At 39.8% G+C, this 21,300-nt stretch overlaps 1 protein-coding gene across 1 annotated transcript in view; it reads right to left on the minus strand.

Moving 5' to 3' along the window:
• LOC106788666 (protein vein) overlaps positions 1 to 18,076 on the minus strand; it is a 152,347-nt gene extending 134,271 nt beyond the window's left edge. Inside the window, exon 1 of the mRNA XM_014752124.1 lies at positions 15,538 to 18,076. Coding sequence (XP_014607610.1) covers positions 15,538 to 16,522 — 985 coding nt within the window. The 5' untranslated portion in view covers positions 16,523 to 18,076. The remainder of the gene's footprint in view (positions 1 to 15,537) is intronic.
• Between the last annotated feature and the right edge of the window lie 3,224 nt (positions 18,077 to 21,300).

A 21,300-nucleotide genomic window follows, 5' to 3' on the forward strand; every position in this document is an offset into this window, starting at 1 on the left:
TATATATATATATATATATATATATATATATATATATATATACGATCTTAGCAACTTGCTAACTCTGCGACAATCTAACAGAAATGATCGTTACGCCATTTTATAGTTTTCCTCTTTCCTACGGCTTGCAACAACTTTGTTCATCGTCATCATGATCTGTGCGTATGTGTCCTCGTGTCGTTATCATTTTATCTTTTATTCAATATGAATAAGTTGTAAACCCTGATTATTATATTCACGAAACATCCCACACATCGAATGAGATTAAAAGTAGTTTTCTTTCGGGTGATCGGTGAAAGCAATGATGTCATTAGAAATTCCTAATTAGGAGCAACGTTGTATCGCGAACCATTGAAACGGTAGATAGTTAGAGATATGTAAGTATACTTATAGAATCTACTTACTTGTCCGAGTTTTGCCAGTATGAAATGTTACGACATTGAATGATTCTTATCGGATATCGAATGGGGGATGCGAATTAAAAGCAAATTCAATACAAAAAAAAAAAAAAGAAAGAAATAAAAAAACAGAGAAAATACTCGTACCTCTTTCTAGGAATGTAAAGGGAAAAAAAAACAAAATTCCCTACTTTTTCGGGATGATACGGTGGTACGGTCTAGCCGTTATAGAGAATCCTCATTAACGCGAACTTTGAGGGAAGGGAAGGAAGGAAGGAAGGATCCTCTCTTTCTTCCTTTCTTTCTCTCTCTCTCCCTCTCTCTCTCTCTCTCTCTCACTTATTCGGTCTCGCTCTTCGACCACCATCACCGACGGGACTCTTCCTCGTGTTAACTCGCCGGGAATCGCGCGAAACGAGTTTCTAATGATCCTTTTTTTAGAGAGGAAAACGAATTTATTGTGCTACACTTTGCTACGCTCGTATCCTTCTATCCCGTCCGGAGGCACGTCACGCGTTCGGGGTTACTAATGAATGCAATTTTTATTGTCGCTCGCGTATATCTCTCCGTATCCATCTCTCTTTGTGCGATTTCATTGCGTTTAAGCGCGAAGCGAATGCTCGGAAAGCGTATACACCTAGCTACGAAAGAGAAATAGAAAGAGAGAGAGAGAGAGGGAGAGAGAGWGAGAGAGAGAGAGTGAGAGAGAGAGGGAAAAAGAGGGAGAGAGAGAGAGAATTCCTCTATCTCGTCGAGAGATACACGAATTCGTTTCGTTTCCCCAAACCACCTTGCCCTCCATCCCACCCCACCTAACAAACTTTTTCCCCTTTCCACACCTTCGATCGAACATCCGATGAAACTAATAACGCGTCATCCTATCAGGAAACCGATCGCATGCCAGATTTTATCAACGAACATTCGGCAAAACGGCTTTTGAGAAGGGAATTTAAACTTCTGTTAACGATAAACTTTCGAATTAACTCGACTCTCTTTACGTATTTATTCATTTTCTCTCTCTCTCTTTTTCTCTATCGACCAATCTCATCATAACGTAAAAAGGTTCAATAAATATATATATATATATATATATATATCGGAGGACATCCCGCCGCTTCCGAGATTAATCAAGAATCGATTGATTAAAATATTAATTAAAATTTGCTGATATATATATAAAAGAAGAATAGTTAACAGAGAATAAGAGGAGAGTAAAGATGATAGAGAAAGAGAAAATATAAAAGACGGGGGATGCGGAGGGGAGGGAATGGGTGGGTGGTTGAAGGTAGATACTAGATCGGCATGGAAGAAGGGAAATCATGGGAGGTGGAAATTTCGTAGCTCGTTTCTCGCCGAGCTACGGGAGGTCACGAGATAGAAAGATAGAATGAGATAAAGGAAGAGTAGCGAGGTGGCTAGCATACACATACACATACACATACATACACAGAGAGAAAGAGAGATCCACTCTATATAACTGCAACAAAAAGCAAAGGCATTGCCGAAAATAACTTAAAGCCGCGCGCCACGTCGTCCTCGGGACGACTGGCGATCTCCAGTGGACACTCTGCACGATTCTCCTTCTCTCTCTCTCTCTCTCTCTCTCTCACTCTCATCTTCTTCTTTTCCAGCACCAAAAACCGGACAAGAACAAAGGTGAGCCGTCGCTCGCAGGGAGCCACACGATTTGTCTCGCAAGAACCGAATCGTCCTTCTACCTCTTTCCTTCCTTCATTCCCTTCTTCTTTCCCATGGATCAATGTTCTTCTTCTTCTACTACTACTACTACTACTACTCTCTCTTTCTCTCTCTATAGTAAGAAGAAAAAAGTAGATGACGATGGGAATGGTGAGAGGGGTTCCTAAAGCGTTCGCTTTTAAGATAACGTTCTTTAAAAAAAAGAGAAGAAAAAAGGGAGAGAGAAAGAGAGAGAGAGAGAGAGAGAGAGAGAAAGAAATTTCATTTTAATAAATACAACGATTATTATGACTAACACGATACTTATAAGATATATTATAACAATTGTTACCACCTACGCGATTTTTCATAATTCTCGCAAACTATACTTTATTTAACCGTCCTTGGTATTATATTTCTCTCTCTCTCTCTCTGTCTTCCGTGTTTCTTCTACCCTCTATCTATCTATCTCTCTCTTTCACTCATTCGCATTATCACCTCTTCTTTCTCTTTCTGGCATAGAGCCGAAACATTCGCCGCTTTTTTTGGCTGCGAATTGGAAGAATTACAGCGAAGGAAAAGACCGCCCGGTAATATACCGTAGAAACAGAGACAGAAAGAGAGAGGAGAGCGGCTAGGGAGAGGATAGAGGGGGTAGGAGAGGGGAATAGGGGGCGAACCGGGGGAGAGAGAGAACATGGAGCACACTCGGGGGCAATAACTCGCAGCGTGTTGTGACTACACGACGACGACGGCCAGACCGCTGGTCGCTGTTCTATTTCTCTTTCTCTTTCTCTTTCTCTTTCTCTTTCTCTCTCTCTCTCTCTCTCTTTCTGTTTCTTCTCTCGTTGAATCTCATAGCGATCTTTCGTCCCCTTCAATTCTCTCTCCCTCTCACTCTTTCTTTTTTTCCTTGTTTCTACTATTATTTTTCTATATTTCTCATATATATAAAATATATTTCCATGTGTAATTACAAAGAAGAAAAGTGATTTTGTTTTTTTTCGTCAAATTTGAAAGAAGGAAATTGACGGGGGGAGGGGGAGATATTTTTCACTCGTAAGAGAAATATTTTATCATGTTGTATCAAGAAAGAAATAAGAGAGAAAGGGAGAAAGAGAGTTTCTTCCTTTATTTTTTTTTTCCTTTTTTTTCCTCTCTCTCTCTCTTTCTCTATCTTGTTCGTTCTCCCGTTGCATGGGTCCGGGCAACGCGCGTTTCCCTTTTCGTAACTCTCCTTCTTGAATTTTCCAAGCTTATCTCAACTTAGAAGTAAGGTCGCGCGTTCCTCGTCCTAGTCCCTACGTGGGACCTTCGAAATAGGATTTCGATCGAGACGTTCGGTTCCATCGTCGGTCTTAGTATAGACACGAAGTAGTCTAGTATTACGTGAATCGGACGAAAATCTCTAGAACATGGAATGACATTGCACTCCAGCTAGTGCACTACTAAATTCGATAAAAAGTAGATAAGAAAAATTGCTAGTCCTTCGATCCTTACGGTAACAGTGATATGTAGGAAATGTCATGGGTAAATGGGGTAAATGCCTGATCGAAGAAACAACTTTACTTCTTCGAAAATGCACTATCCTTCTCTCCCTCTCTCTCTCTCTCTTTCTTTTTTTCTTTATTTTTCTTTCGAACTAGAAAATACACACATACACATATATTTTTATATTATATAATATTTTATATATTTATTATACATATATATATATATATATATTTTTGTAGCTCGCGTAGATTTTTGTCTACTTTTCACGTTTCGTTGAATCGAAAAAATAAATGTCTAAGTTTAAATAAGCTCGATAAAATCCGTCGAATCGAATCATTCGAATTTTCATCGAGAAATAATTGCTCTCGATAAAAGTAAAAAAAAAAAAAAAAAAAAAAAAAAAAGAAGAAAATAATAAGAGAAAAATAATCGAAGAATATGGAAAAATGTAATAGAAGGATAAGTACGAACTACGAGTAAGACAAATTTCTCTTTAAATTCGATAAAGTTACGATTTTTGTACGAGATACGTGGTGATTTGCGAATGATATCCCACGGCGCTGGTTTACTTGGACAATAATAACGATCATTTCGAATATTTCCGCGAATCCGTTGAATTCTTCCGGCAATGAGCAGTAAAGTTGTTTTTTTTCGTGCAACGAATCGAGACCGCATTATCTTGAAATGAACGAGAGGACCCGCGGAGCCCTGCCTAGATCGTGACCAGCATTGACTTTTGCTAGTTCACCGACCGGGAAGAAAAATGAAGAGAAAAGGGCGAGGACAACGTACACATCTCTCTCTCTATATATATATATGTTACTTATCTAATGTATAGTACTTATATAATATTTACATAGAATACCTGCAAACAGAGTTTTGTATCATTATCTGATTTTTCTTCAAAAATTTAACGTACTTATCGATCGATATATTGATTTATATTTTAAAACATCATTTCTCAAATTATGATACATTATTACGTTATTTTTGTTTTGGTTACAATTTTTATATAAAACATTGAAATAATGATTGTTCGATATAATATAGCGATTGAAAATTTGTATACCGTTAATGTATAGAATATTAAACGATAAATCACGAAGACGTAAGAGAGTAGTAACGTCGAAAGAGACGAAGATAGTCTTCGAAGATTAGCTCGATGGATTATATGCTCAGACCTGAATTCAAATGGTGCTTGTGTCAACAAAGCACTGGGCTTTCTCTCTATATTCCATTCTGTGGCTCTCTCGGAACATACGCAAATACGGGTCCTTGTCAAAGGTGTTCCCTGACGAATTATTCAACAACGGACTGCGGCATCTGCCAGTTAATTATCGAATTGACCAACATTGTCACCACGTATACGAGATTAGAGAAATGTATTCCCTTTTTTTTCTTGTCCTTCCTATTTTTTTTTCGACTAACGTAAGCTTCGATCTTTTTTTTCTTTTTTCTTTCCTTGATTTTTCTTCTTTAAGTATTTATTACATTTTTTTGTTTTTCTATCAACTATCTCGCGGAAATATTTCATGATTACAATATTTTTAAGCTCGAGATTGCAATTGTTATTTAATGAAACCTTTGCACTGGTTCTCCCTCCCCCCCCCCTCCTACTTTTCTCTTTCTCTCTCTTTCTCTGCGTCGGCTTTTAGCTTGTTACGTAAAACGTTAAAGTACGCAAGTTGCATTCGGAAATAAGCCGGCATCGCGTATCGTTCCCTTTGGTCTCTTTCCCGATTCGAGGCACGAGATAAAGATGTCAGAAGCATTACCCCGACGCAGCTCTTACGTTTCGAAATTTGCCGAAATTCACTTGGTTCTCGTATCGTGCTTGGTAAACGAATTAACCGTTAGATAGAAAGATTTGCTAATTTAATTTGACAAAAATAAATGATATTTTCTATAATTACGACTTATAAATAAATATATATATATATATATAATAACGCAAAAGTGTTAATTTAATTTATATGAATTTTGTATTGAACGACAACGTAACCTTTTCCAAAGGTTTTAAAGAGCGTATTTCGAACCGTTCGGAAATAATACTCCGTTAGTAGGTTATTTATAAACGCGACAACGGCTCGGTCCGCCTAATCTAATAGGTTCTACCAACGGTAGTAGTAATATATATACCCGACTGTATACACCTCTTAAAAAAAGATCTTTTTCCAAAATGAAAATCTATAATTTTGTATTTCCTGTATATATCTTTTCTTAGAAAAAAAGTCTACACTATACATAGAGTACGAGATTTTTTCGGATAAAAAGGAACGAATGTATATCGAAAATAGCCAAATCTCTCGTCGCAGATATGAAAAAGTTCTTCTCGTTTAGTAAGAAGGAAATCGAAAGAGTAGTCGGGTGAATGAATATCACGATGAAAAGAAAAAAAAAAAAAAAGGAAGAAACGTCTTGACGAAAAACGGTGGAGCAGCAGGGAAAAAAATCGAAAAAGAATATAATAGCTTCGACCTTCCTTCCATCCCTATTCCCAATTTCTTCCCCCCGTACCTATTCCCCATATATCAAAATTCGCGGCTATGTCAAGAAAGAAGTGGACTGGAGTTGATAAAAGGAACGCGGGAAAATCGTAGAAATAGAGGAGTCGAAATGGAGAATAAGTGAGCCGGCCGCAAGGCATAAAATAAAAGAAGATAGGAAAGAGGAGAGAAATATATATATATATATATATACATGGTGGTGGAAGAGGTGAAATTGTCATTCGTGCAGCGCATACAAATGCGCGGGGCGTATCTTGGAGGCATACGAGGAAGGCGCTCGTGATATTCAATCTAGTAGCCTTTAAGCTTTCTCATCCCTTAGTACGAGTGGGGAAAGAAGTGGTGAGCTCGTAGGGTAGGGGTAAAGGTCGACGGTGCTGGATTCACCGAGATGGAAAACACATGTTATCGACAAGCTGTCCCTTTACGGTGGCTTCTTCTTCTTCTTCTTTTTCGTTTTCTTCTTCTTCGCTAGGGAAAGTGAAACTACGTGATGAAAGAAAGATCAGAAAGAATAAGATAGAAATAGAGAGAGAGAGTGAGGAAGAAAATGAATGGGGAAGAAAAAATCAATTTAAATTGTAATATTATTAACAAAACAAATTATTTCAATTAATATGTTATTAGAAGATTATTATTATTATTATTGGATGATTATAAGTAGTGTGGTTTTAGAAATTGATATAATTTTCATGTTACCCGTTAGACGAAGTTAAACTAGTCTTTTATTGGACAAAAAAAAATGGATAACTGCAAGTTATGCCGATTTAATATCGCGAATGGGTAAATATAAATTACAAGTATCTTAATTTTTTCTTTTATTCTCATAGCAGTATAAAATATGTTCGATGAATAAAACGAACTTTGAAATAACAATTTTATTTATATATATATATATATATATATATATATATTATTTTATATTACGTTGATAAAGAATACGAACGTTTTATTGAATCTCGTTTATCTTTCAAGAATGTAATTAATTGCATTGTTTAATAGATAGAGATAAAAGTGATAAATAATATAAGTAGCACTCTAGAAACGCGTAAAGCATTTCCGTGAACTGGCGCCGAACGAATGAACGTATTATCAGTTAGCTTACCTAGAATCTGCGGTTTTCCACGATAACGCGGCCAACACATATCGACCGATCGATATGATCGGAGTGCGGAACGCCGTAATAAAGGAACGAGAGAAGGCACCACACGATGCTCTCCACCATAGTTCGAACGGCTAACCTTGATTTTGGTGAATCCTCGCTGCCTTTCGGATTCGTGCCAGCGATGATTCATAGCGAGAGATTAAAGCAAACCGTTCACTTCAATTCGACTTTCGCGATTTCCTAGTATCATAAACTAATACATGTAATATAGTTACTATGATTTATATCTGTGTGACCACTTTATTTTTGTTAATCGTGATCTATACTGGTTTCTAAGATAAAAACGTTTGAACTTTGATATATTTATCTAATATATTAGATATACTTTATTCGATTAATAGGAATATATATATATATATATATATGTCTAATGGTCAATGCGTTTAAATTTGCAAGTCCAATTAAATGCAAATGTATATATATACATCTATCGAAAATAAATTTACAAGGTAATTAACAGTAAACGTCGTAGTAGTCTCGACCAGATAATATTAGCCAAAGTAAATTTAGTCGAGGTTGTTGTACGTTAAGAGTACCAGTATCCGATGATTTATGCGATTTTCTTGATTCATGATCGAAAAGTCTGTTCTAACGTCGTGTCAAACTGTCGCGGTATTGCTTTGTGGAATCTCCCTAAAGGTAGGAAGTTACACCAAAGCAAGAAAGAAGGATCCTTGTGGCTTCTCTTCCATCGTTCCCTGACTCGCGAACTAGCAGCTTACAATCTTCGAGACGGGAAAAGGATCATAAATTTTCGCGGGGATGATATTAAAATTTCTTTTCCTTTAGAAACGGATATATGTTGCTCCTGCTGCTGCTGCTGGTACTGCTGCTACTACTGCTACTACTGCTGCTGCTGCTGCTTACCACCTTAAGGAAATGGAAAAACGTAAAGGACTCGAAAACATTAATCATTGGTAGAATCCTCTTCTGTTATTATTACACATGCCTCTACGTTGATACCTATACATATATGGATACGTTTTTATACATAGAATGTTGTATGGAAAATGAAAAATTTATTTCCATGCGCGGTTCTTTTTCGATTCTTCATATTTCTGATTTAAAAAGTAGTAAACGCGGTCATGACAAAACCGTAAAAAGAAACTTTGCTTAACTTATCGTCGTTACATCGATGATACTACTATTATATATATACTAGACTCACAAAGAGGTAACATCTTTTAATGTCATCCCTCTATTTCGTTCGGATACGACATAAAAGTAGTACGTTCCTTTGCCGAGATCATTCTTCAAAGAACTCATGGATTATGTTTCGTGACCTGCGAATATTAAACTGATCTTACTTCTCCCAGTGAGCTTTACAACAGTAAAGGCAAAAGGCAAAAAACGAAAAAGGATTTAAAGCTTAAGCAAGTACGTTTCCACGTTTCACTATATTTCCTCCCATACGCGCTGCTCGTTATGTCGCGGTTGCGTGAAATTCCGCGAAAACGAACTTGTGGTCTCTTTACAAATGGAATTATTTACCAAAGAATCTTACAAACGGGAAACTTAAGCACAAACAAACAAAAAATAAAAAAAAGAACATTGAATAAATAATTTTATTTTGATTACGATTTATACCTAGAAGTATATAAATATTTGATTAAGACGCGTTTGATCGTACAGAATATTTTCTACTCTTGATACATCCCGTAATCAATCTGCTAGTACGTACAAAGCTCCTACCGTTTGTGTTTGGCAGAACGATTCAATTTTTCGGTCACATTCCACGAGTTTCTCGGATGAGGCAACATCGTGATGCTCGTTGCGAACGAGCTCGCAACAATTATCTCGTCCATTCTGAGTCGCTCGTTATCTCTCTATATTCCTAGATACGTGGAATGCAAAACGATTTTTATCGGTTAAATCGTACGTAAAATTATCCTTGAAAATTGGATTGACGCACAAACACATAAGCGTAGTGTATATAATTCACTTCGCGAATTTATTGATACTTTTATTCACAAAAGTTGTACACATAACTTTATCGCGAATGTCGAAAATCAAAATGAATAGGAAAAAATTTATTTTCGAGTATTTGGTAATTTAATTAAAAAAAAATGTCGCATAGAGTAAAATTTGTCGATCTCGTTAATTAGTCACTACGCTTTGTACGTATTTTTACGTATAATGTATTATACTTTTTATAGTTCTCCTTTTGAAAATGCTTGGGAATAATGCTTTACGTCCGACTCGTCGAAACTTTGTATGTTTTCAACACGAAACGTACCCGCCGCGCTCCACTTTATGTTACGCGCACTTTAATAAATAAGGGCTCCTTACCGCGTGTTTCCCTTGCTATACGAAATTCGAAGAACGCTGTGAATTTTAGAACGCCCGTTGCAATACACAATCTATCCAGTTACGTTGCTTCAACTACGTAGAACGTAGAATAGGTTCTTCGAAGCATCGTAGTAAAGGAGGAAGAAGAATAATAAGAAGAGGATCGATAATTCGATAAATATTTATGGAAAAAGAAGAAGAGTATACAAATTTTTCGTTTATTATCTTTCGTTCTATTTCGTGCTGAACAGCACACGTAGTTGACAAACACACACTCTATAGTTAAATAATAAGATTTATTAATAAAATTGTAGGAATGAAATAAAACAACAAGCTTAAAACCTTTCCAATGAATTACGGCGAATCGATTGGAATTGCAAATGATTTCTTCGATATCTGGTATCGCTACCTATTCGTAGAAGGAGTTCGAGTTTATATCGTCATGGTAGAATTTCGATATTATTAGAAACGGATCGTAATACGTTGCTCTTTTACACATTAAGTACGACGACGACGACGACGACGACGACTAGGACAAAACTGTCGTTTTCTAATCGTTACTCAGAACGGTCAGATCGCTAAAAAATAATTACGAATAACCAGACTGATTGGTATCAGCAATCACTCGACAATCTACCTGAACGCCGACAATACGAACGGAAACATCTCTATTAAAACCGTATCGTTAGATTTATCTTACTTTCATAGATCATCTGCAACCAAAATTATTCTTTATATAAAAAATTCGATTTTACTTATAAGAAAGAAAGAAGAAGAAAAAAAAAAGAAAAAAACTATCTATCAGATAAAAGTAAATTAGATCGAAATTGATTAGTAAATAACGTTTATAAAATGTAAGTAAATATAAACTAGCCGATAAAATGTATATCGTTAGATCGTTATCGATCGGGACACCCACGCGACGTAATACTAGGTACTACGGTTCGCTAAAAATAAGACCGTGTGAGTGGTGAGGATCGATCGATCTTCGGTGCGAGGTCGAGGAGTGACTCGATCGGTGAGAGAGGAACTACTACCTACACTCGTGGTGGGTTGCCGTCGTCGTAGCTCGATCAACGCTCGCGCCCAGCAGTCTACCTGCCGACGGTTCTGCTCGACTGCCGGTGGTGGAGTGCCGGAGGTAGTGGTGGAGTGCCGGAGGTGAAGGCGGCACGGCCTATATGTTCACCACACGTGTGGTCCCCCACCAAGAGGACTCACTCTGTACTAAGTTCTCTGCTGCTGTTACTCTTGCTGCTGCTGCTGCTGTTTCTGCTGCTGTTGCTGCTGCTGCTGTTCTGTTGGCTGTTTCTTCTTCTATCTTTCTCTATCTATCTCTTTCTATTTCTTTTCTCTTCCACTTCTTCTTCTTCTTCTTCTTCTTCTTCTTTCACCTGCCTATGTCCCCGGACACGTGTCCGTATGTGTCCCTACGCGCCACACGGTATATAGACCGTACCTGAGGCTTCTCCTTCCGAGTATGGGCACAGGGCCGTACGTGCTCGGGATTCGTACTCAGCTGCTTTCGCGATGACGAGCCATCTCCACCGACACCCTCTCCCGCCCCTTCCTTTCTTTCAACCCCCTTCCTTCTCTTTCTCCTTCTCCTCCCTTTCCTTCTCTTCGTTCTCCACCCTTATACGAGCAATCTGGTATCCCGTGCTCTATTCCCACCAAGTATGGACGAAGTCCGATCTTACCAAGAGACGAGGAAAAACTGCTATTAACCGATTCTTTCGGATATTCGATACTACACTCTTTACGATACTTTGTTACTTCAATGAATTTTGACTTAACTTTTGTAATAAATGAATCCTTAAAATAGTTTTATAAGGGTTAACGATAGAATAATATTTTTCATCTTTCGGGATTTAACTATTTGATATTTTCCTGCACTATTACTGCACAGTATAAACGAATATCCAATCTTGTCGGGAGACTAAAAAAAACTGTTATTAAATGATTCTTTCATATATATATATATATATATTCGATACACTTTACGATACTATGTTACTACGATGAATTTCAACTTAATTCGAAAATAAATCCTTATAAGATTTTTCTTTAAGGTTTAACGATGAAATTATATATTTCTTGTTAAACAAAAAAAAACAGATTTTTCCACGTTTAAGTTAGTTTTATATTCTCGTTTTAAATGAATCATAGTATCGAGTAATGTCCACTATGATATATATCAAATTTACTTAGAAGTAACGATAAGATTTTCTTCCATTCCGAAAATAAGTCTAGCCAAACGTGTCAAGATATCAAAAAGTTTTTCCATATTGCAGAAAGTTCGATATCTACAATAAAGTCGAATCTTCACGGTTGGAACCTTTGGAACCTTTTTCTCGTGAATAACGAGGAAGGAAAGATGATAAAGTAAAATCAGGAAAAGTGAAAGAAAAAGAAGAAACGGAAGGTGGTGTTAAAAGAAAGAAAGGAAATGCAATTTGTTTTCGTAGAGTCCAGAAGTTAAAGTTGATAACCAATAGTATCTCGATTTTGATTCTATACTACTCGAGTAATCGATACTAAACGTAGAGTAGGTTACGTATACCTCCTACATGTTTGATGTATCGAGATGCGTGGTGTTTAATTTTACATTTTGGGACGACGCGTTAGAAGCAAGAAAGCACCGAGCACCGAACACCGAACACCGAGCACCGAGCACCGAGCACCAGAACAAGCAGAAGAGGAAGGTACGAACGGCCCTCCGAAGACTGGCAGAGAATCGAACAACAGGTTCTTCGCGACGTGTGTGACTTTGCAAGACTTGGCGGGACTTCGCACCGCTCGCCGATGAATCTGCTTTTTTCGCGCGGGATCATTTTTTGGCGCGCGAGCGAACGAACGAACGAACGAACGAGCTACGTTCGTTCTCGGGCCTCTAACAAAAGTAGCTTTCTGAAACACGTCGGTATAATTATTTCAGTAAGAATCTCGTTGTTTTCTTTTTTTTTTTTCGTTGGTCCCCTCCCAACTCCCGTTTTTTTCGTCTCACCTTTTTCGTCGATGATCAAATTTTTTTGTTCAATTCTTTTTTTTCTTCTTATCTCTTCAAAATTGATCTTTATACTAATGTTACCCACATCGTTATTCGCGTTACATTATTGTTCGAGTATATATTTGTATAATTAAATATACCTATTATATGGATATTTGATATAATCTATAGAGATACACGATGCATGGAGATACGTATATTCCCACAATGATTATTGTACTTTATTCGTAAAGGACAAATTGTCGGGCTATTAAAAGCGTCTGCTCCTCCTCGTTGTCGGAAGTGGAACGTACCGCGCCACTTAAGATTTTCTCGTAACTTACAAAGGTCTAGAGAGAAAGACGGATCTTAATTGCAACTTTCCCGTTGTCGCTTCAAGACGGAACGAACGTACATGAGACCAAAGTTTATGAAGGTTGCGTCAAAGAGGAGAATTGTTTTCGAGACTGTACGTATACATGTAACGTATATGAAGATAGGACATTTTGCTACTGGGTTAAACGACGACGATGACGACGAATGGTTCGACCTAGTTCGAGAAAAATCGTTCGTACACACACCTGAATACTTAACAAAATTCTACATTGATTTGACGAAAAATATAATGAGATGTGAGTAAATAAAAATAAAAAAAAACAATAAAGGGAAAAGATTATTCAAATACGAATCATCCACTTCTCGTCCTTTCTTTTCTTTTTTATTATTTTTATTTATTTAATCTTTTATATGCAATTAGAGCGGAAACTTTCTAATTTCTAATTTATAAACTATAGAAGCAATGACTTTGCCCCGCGACGAGAGGAGAGATCGAAGGCGAGAACGATCTTGCGATGAAGTTTTTCCATCTTACATAATTACAAAAATAATTACGATCCGCGAAATAAGTCAGACCAGACCGACGTCGGTCGGGAGACGTCGATATAAAAGAGCGTGGCGGACAATCCCGTAGCGACAGGTTCTCACGAGTAGGAAAGCAAGGTGACTAGACGAAGATATGGGTACAGAAAGAGAAAGAGAAAGAGAAAGAAAGAAAGAACGAGTGAGTGGGAAAGAAAGAAAGAGAGAGAGAGAGAGAGAGAGAGAGAGAGAGAGAAAGAAATCGGTTTATTTACAAAGAGAGATGCAAAAAGAGAGCACGCACGATTCCTTCGTTGCGCTCGCACCCTTCCCTCTCACTCTTTCTCTCTCTCTTTCTCTCTCCATCTGTCTATCCGTCTTTCTCTCCCTCTCTCTTTCTTGCAACTCGGCCGTTTCTCTTTTCCTCCACGAGTCCAACGCGGCCGACTATAAGCCAACAGAAGTAAGGACGGGTTTCCGATTAAGGCCTTATAATTGACGTCTCGGGCCCCCCGTCTGGCTTAGTCACCGGGAACTGGAAGAGGGCCGTAAGGAGTCGCTTTTACGGATCGCGGATCAACAAACCGTCTCCGCGCACATGCGGCGGAGCCACGCTTACCGCAAACTTTGCATTTTCACCTACGCAAGGGAATAATGATTTCTTACTAATGGAAACCCGTTTTGAAATAGAAAATGTGTTTTTATTCTCGAATAATATATTCTTTTTTTTTCCTTTCTTATAGAATCTCACGTTATTCCGAAATTATTTTCGATAAATCTATAATATAAGCAGAATAATATCTGTAAAAAGTTCATGAAAATATATCTATGAAATAAGATAAATTTTGATCTCATCATTAAATGAAAATGATTCTTGTATTTTGTATTAAATCGTACGTGACTAATCACTTTAAACCTGATAACAAAGTTAGAAATCTGGTGTCCGTTGAGAAGAATAGAAGGGAGAAAGATTCTTCCTTGACGTTTCCAATTCCGGCGAGTGACGATAATGGGATAAGTCGTGGTAACTTTCGATAGCCGTCTTCGTGCAAAAGGAGTAACGCAACGGCACCAACCAACCAACCAGCCAACCAACAAGCACCAAGCAGTGTGTTGTGTTGTGTTGTATGCTAGCGGTTGTCCTACCTGCCGAGGAAACGAGCGCGCCTAAGTTTCGAACTCGTTGTAAACGAGACGAGTTACGTCTCGACGCTGCCAACGTTACGTAGAGAGGATGATTGTTCCTCTTCCTTCGGGAATTGCAATCGAGTTTAGGAAAGGAAAGATTAAAGAATACGTAAGACGAAATATTAAATCGATATATAATTATATTAGATATATATTGTATTATAAATAGATGAATATAAACAAAGCGTGATTGTATTATAGAAATATAGAAATATTAGAAATATTCCAAGTAAAGGGAGCTAGTTGGCTAGCCGGCTAGCTAGCTAGCTAGTTTATTCTTTTAAAAGATTCCCTTTAAGGTCGTGTCAGGGGTCTCGAGGTAAAGTAAAGATTTACGAGGACGTCGTTCGCTCTTCTGGCACATCGTTGATTGTACCGAGTTTTACGAACGTACTACGAGGAGTCGCGAGTTATTACGGCGTTCTATATTAAGACAGTCGGAGTTAAGGACGCAAAATTTAGGAACTCGAGATAAGAGAGTGAAATTCGTTGGGTTAGTTTTGCTTGCGCCGGGGAGGATTTCAGGGAAGAATCACGCGAAGGGGGAAGAAGAAGTAGAAGAAGAAGATGAAGATGAAGAAGAAGCAGAAGCAGAAGATGAAGAAGAAGAAGAAGAGAAGGAACGAGAGGAGATGAGACGAGATGAGACGAGAGAAAAGTTGTTGGGCGCAATGACCGCCCGTAAATTGGACTACCTTCAAAAGTTCGCGCCGGGCGCGTTCTTGGCGCGGTCCTCGTTCGAACCGTCGACAACTTTTGTCGGCTAAGAGCTAATCACCGATTACGTTCGAACGAGGTAACGCAACGAGAGGGAGGAACGAACCTTTTTTATCTTTTTCCTTTTTTCTTGTTCTCTTTCTCTTGCTCGTACTCGTACTCGTACTCGTTCTCATTCTCGTTCTCGTTCTCGTTCTCTCTTTCTCTTTCTTCGTTGGGCTTTTATTTATACATACACGGAAGTCGTTTACTCACCGTAGTCCGGTCGAACGACGGCCTGGACCGCCTGTTCGTTCTTCTTGCTGCAAACTACCGGCTCACCGAGGATCGTGAAGTTTCTGGGTCCCACGCGATTCACAAACACTAGATACACTTTACCTCGCTTAATATTGGCGCGCACCACACCACTCTGATTTCCTCCTTCTCCTCCTCCTACTGTTGCTACTGCTGTTGCTGTTGTTCCTGTTCCTCCTCCTCCACCACCACTACTTCCTCCTCCTCCTCCTCGTTGTTGTTGTTTGCCAGCAGAATTGTTACCGTATCTCTCATACGATCTGCATATAGTCGATTTACCGGGCCGGGTCTTGTCGAGAAAGTGTAACCTGACGCTGTCGTTTTTCTGTAGCGGTGGAAAACCTGGCTGACTTTTATAAACGTGCTTCACTTCGAAGGTTACGGCATAATTGGTACCAGGTTTTCTCGACGAGGACATACTCCTGGCCTTTCCCTCGAATACAGTGGGTGCCAAGAAGGCTCTATTACCGACGTCCATGTCGGGACACCAATTTTGACCTCGACAAGTACCCTTGATCTTGCATCCGCGTCTTTGCTCGCGCGGAGAATCCGCCCTTGCGCGATTCCTTTCACGTTGCTTTGCCGAACGCGATAGACGGCCGTCGTCGGCGGTAGGTACTTCCTCGCGATAGGAAGGATAATAAGCTGTTGCAGCTTCTGCGGATGTTCTCAAAGAAATTTCGCCGTGAGATTTGCCGTCTTGGGACGACGAGTGTCGCGGTCGTCGCGCCAATTGACTTTCCTCGAGTCGGGAATTCGTTTCGCGAGGACGATGATTAAAAATTGGTAATGCCAAAGCCTGGCCTAGGGCAGTCGTCCTTGCGGCTTCCTCTTGCTTCGAGATACTTTCCTCGAGGATGTACCGATTGGCGGGGGGTGCCGCAGCGAAAGCGAACTCGCCCCACCAGCCGCTTAAGAATCCGGCCAAAAGCAGAGACGCCCACATCGTCCGAGCTGCTTGACGATCTTCTCGGGGGTGGTTGAGGTGCTCTAAGCCTCGGTCACCCCGAAGAGAGAGAGAGGAACCACCCCGTCGCGTAATCCTCCGTTGTCCTTTCTGACGAACCTTATTAACTTTTTCTATTCTCCGAATCTATTCTCTTCTCTCTCTCTCTTCCTTCCTTCTTTTTTGAAAATCTTTTTTGCTTTAAAAGTATCTTCTCAAACGTCTCTCTCTCTCTTTCTCTTTCTCTTTCTCTCTCGTTCGATCGTTCACGACGCGTTGTACCACCGGTAAAAACAATAACAAGACGTCGACGCGTCGTCCACCGAAGAGATTCGCGATAGTCTCATCTTCGTCGTCGTCTTTGTCGTCTTTGTCGTCGTATTAGTCGTCATAATCATTTTCACCCTCGCAGTCGCGCTCAATATCGTCTTCTTCATCGTCGCGCGAGTTCGCGCTTACGATAGAGGAAGATAGATAGAGAGAGAAGACGATCTCGGCACGGATAGAGACGACAGTCCCGGTCGGGCGAGATTAGGGAGATCGCGTTCGGTATCAGTAATAATCTGTCCGAGGGTGTCCGTTCAGGACACGGAATCATCTCGACGCATCTCGCTTTATCGTCCTTCGAAAAAAAGACTTCGGCCGATTTGCCCACGCGATCTGCCGCGCGGCCCACCACCACCAACCACCACCACCAACCACCACCCTTTCTTCTCTCTCCTTTTTTTTTCCCCGTGATCGCCCGCGTGCGCCCGCGCGCACTTCTTTCAAATCTTTGTTGTTGCTTCTATTGCTGTTGCTGTTGTTGCTGCTGCCCTTGCTTTTTTTTTCCCTTTCCTTCCTTTTCTTTTATATCTTTCTCTCTCTCTCTCTCTCTCTCTTCTCTCGCTTATTTCCGCGTGTCTCCGCGCGCGTTACGAGATACGACGTACAAAAATGTCAAAATAATATCGTCGAACGTATAAAACAAAAAAATAAATTACGGTCGTCACTTTTCAAACTCTGGATGGAACGTGTCAAATCGATCTCATTTTCTATATGACAGAAAAAGAAAAAGAAAAAGGAAAAGAAGAAGAAGAAGAAAAGAAAAAACGGAAATGATGAAATAAGTAAAAGTACAGAAAATGGGAGGAACACCGGAAGATAAAGGGGGCCGAGGAAAATTGCAATATAATATAAGGAAAAAAATAATTATAATAATACACGCGCGATTAAACGTAGATCGACGACGTATATAATAATTGGTCGATCAATTGATATGATCTAAATATATTGTAATGAATTAAAATTTGATAATATGAGAAAAATCAAAAATAAAATGAAATAACAATTGAACGCGAATTTGTTTGTATCTTGTTGTTTAATGATTAACAAACGACGATTATATATATGCGTAGACGGATTAATATTTTCTCGTCGGGTGAATACGATTTTACGTCGTGTCGGCGGCGTCTTTGTCGCGTGCACGAGGACCTCGTGTCACGTCTCGGCGGAGAAGGGTTCGTCGTCGGAGCCCGCGTCGGGCGCGCGCGACGGTTCAAATTAGACTGAGCGGGCCGCTCGCGCGGACCTAGGCCGGCCACAGAGGGGGCGCCTCCTGGCGGACGCCGGTCGAACCTTCTATCGCGCTCGCGCACACTCCGAGAGAGAGGGAGCACCGACGACTATACACGAACACGTTCTATCTATCTCTCTCACTCTTACTCATTCACTCGCTAACTCCTTTCCTTTCCTTTCCTTTCCTCCCACTACCCTCCCATAGCCAACTCTTTTCCTTTACAAAGTTCGAGAGAAGAAGAAGAAGAAGATGACGATGACGACGATGACGATGACGACTGGCGGCTCCTCTCACCCACTCACTCCTCCTCTCCACCCTCAAGCCCCCACCCACCCCCTGCCATTCTCATCCCTCTTTCCTTCTCTCTCTCTCTCTCTCTCTCTCTCTCTCTCTCTCTCTCTCTTACGTCGCGTCCGCCCAAAATAAAGTCTCGCCCCTCTTTCGCACCACTTCCGACTCGAACGCGCGTCGTCTCCAGCAGCAAAACGTGCGCGCGAGAACCAAGACTAAGAAAGAGAGTAAGAGAGAGAGAGAGAGAGTGAAGGAGAGAATGAAGAGGGGCCTCTCGAGAGCTGCCAATCAAACGAGAGTCGCCCTCTTAAACGGCTACTTTTTCACACTCGGCCCATGACAGATTAATCTCGGGCTAAACGACGACGCTCCTCCACCGAACGGTTCCTCTTCTTCCAATCAACGTCGAACTCAAGTTCATCTCTAACCATACACCATTCTCTCTCACTCTCTCTTTCTCTATCTATCTATCTATCTCTCTTTCTATCTCTTTGGCTGGTGCACGCGGAACTCGTCTGCTCGTTCTACGCTATAGATATGAAAGTGCGTTTGATTTTCGACGCGAACGTGTAGGCACCGGTGGGAACGTAGACTCGAAAATTTGGTTTCGTCCCGATGAAACGCGGGGAATTCATTTACGATCGGTGTGGTGTCCTATCGATCCTACCGCCGTATGTCATGTCATCTCGAAAACGAAGAGATGAGAGAAAGATACATTCTCCGACGGAACACCAAATCTTTTTCTGCCCTTTCATCCGTATATATTTTCGCTATATATTTTTGTATGTGTATACAGATATATAGCTAGATAGATAGATAGATAGATAGAGATAGACACGAGAGAAGTATTCTTCTTCTTCTTCTTCTTCTTCTTCTTCTTATGTAAAAGAAGTCTTTCGATTTACTCTTTGAAAGTAGTAGCAACCCTTTCTAAGGTATTCTCCGTAGATCGCGCGTTTTCTCAAAATCGTATTAAACCGTTTTTTATTCGTTTGAAGAAAAGAACCAGAAGGAAAAAGAGGTTGTAAAAAGATGGAACGTAGTGTAGTCGGTAAGGACAAGTAATATATCCGTTACACAAGGGTATGGATATCCAAGTTCAAAGGAAAAGAGAAGAGAAGTCAACTTTCCAAGAGGAATATTGCTCTCTTCTCGAATCATTCAAGCAAACGCCGATTTGTCGTTTACTAACGCGATATACCTTTCCTTATCTAGATTTATTTGCGACAATCGTCCAACTTCAAAATTGACTTCGTTTGTTCGGTTTGTACAACACAATTTTTGTTTGTGTTGCCGGATAACCGTACTAATTGTAAGAGATACGAAATAAAATCGAGAGAGAGAGAGAGAGAGAGAGAACGAACGTGAGCTAACGTGTTAATGTTAAACGAGAACGAACGAATGATTGATTTTTTCTTTCCAAAAGAATTAAAAAAAAATTGAGATAATAAAATGAGAAAGCAACGCATATCGGGACAATAAGATGGTAAATTGGGAGTCTTTGGTAACTAGCAGCAGCAGCTGCTACCGACCAATGGCAGACACTTATCGACAAACATCTTCGATATTGGCAAATTGTTCTTAGTTGTAGCCCTTGTTTCTTTATCTTCCTCTCTTATCCATATAAACTCACACAGATATAAATGCGTCATCTTTCCTTCTCTCTCTCTCTCTCTCGTCTATCTTTCTTACTTGCTCGGTCTTTCGCATTCGTTCGTGCTACATCGGCTACTACGTTGAGAAGTTAAATCGAATCCGGTAACTGCAGTCGAAGAACAAACTAGCGGCGGGCTAGCGAGTCGGTGGAACACAATGAGAAAAGAGAAGAGAAGAGAGAGAGAGAGAGAGAGAGAGAGACAGAGCTGCCAGAGACGGGGTTCGAGACGTGAGAGGGTTGATGCTCGAAGGGGAGTAACTCCTGATGCGAGGGTAACTTTCTCGAAGTTTGATGCTTCGCAAATCAATGACCATTCGTCGGGGCGCGTTAAATTACTCTCGACTCGGCGCACTTTCTCTACGCTCGAGTACGCGAAACTCGAGCGAGAAGGAAAGAGAGAGAGAGAGAGAGAGAGAGAGATAAAGATAGAGATAGAAGGGTGGATTTAACGCTTCTCCTCTGTCGTGACCAGGGGTTAATTATCTGCGCTGATACGATTCGTCTCTGGATTAAAATCTAATTTTTCTTCTTCTTCTTCTTCTTTTTCTTCTTATTATTTTTTTTCTTTGTTCTTTTCATTTTCTTACTCTTCCACTTTTTTAATTTTCTCATTCAGCAAAAATTGTGTCTCACTAAAATTTAATTATTTAAATATTACACAATATTCGACTAATTCGGTGGCCATCTCTAAACGTAAATAATTTATGAAACGACGAGAATCTCAAAGGGATTATGATTAATTTAAGGAATTTTGTTGAGAGAGGAGATATAGTTGACAATTTATATTCTCTTAAGATTTATCTGTTCCTCAAATATCTTTGAACACGTTAAAGATACGTAAGATCTTATTGGGAAAGCCATCCTGATGGTAGGTATCTCTATGATGGAAAGTACTTGCTAAAGAAGAAATGCTAAAAGTATGCGTTGTCCTTGGTGAATAAAACACCTTTCTAAGTACGAAGGGGAGGACCTTTTGAAAGGAGAAACAAAGTCCTTCTAGTAGGGAGACTTTTACATGCCCTCGTATATCTCAGTTTACGCGTACATAAGAGGAGGGAAAATGTAGGGAAACGGGTTAAAAAGTGTGAAAGGGTAAGGAAACGGTATTAGACGAAGAGAGTCATCGAGATGATAACGAGGACGAAAAGATGCCTGGAAAGTTTGTCGAAAGAACGTCGTAACTCGTATCGTTCGTTCGGCTGGTAAAGGATAAATAGAGGATGCAAGAATATAAAGGAAAAGTAAAACAGAGAGAGAGAGAGAGAGAGAGAG

This window comes from Polistes canadensis, unplaced genomic scaffold (genome assembly GCF_001313835.1).
Source record: "Polistes canadensis isolate GaletaPanama2010 unplaced genomic scaffold, ASM131383v1 scaffold_147, whole genome shotgun sequence".
NCBI lineage: Eukaryota > Metazoa > Arthropoda > Insecta > Hymenoptera > Vespidae > Polistes > Polistes canadensis.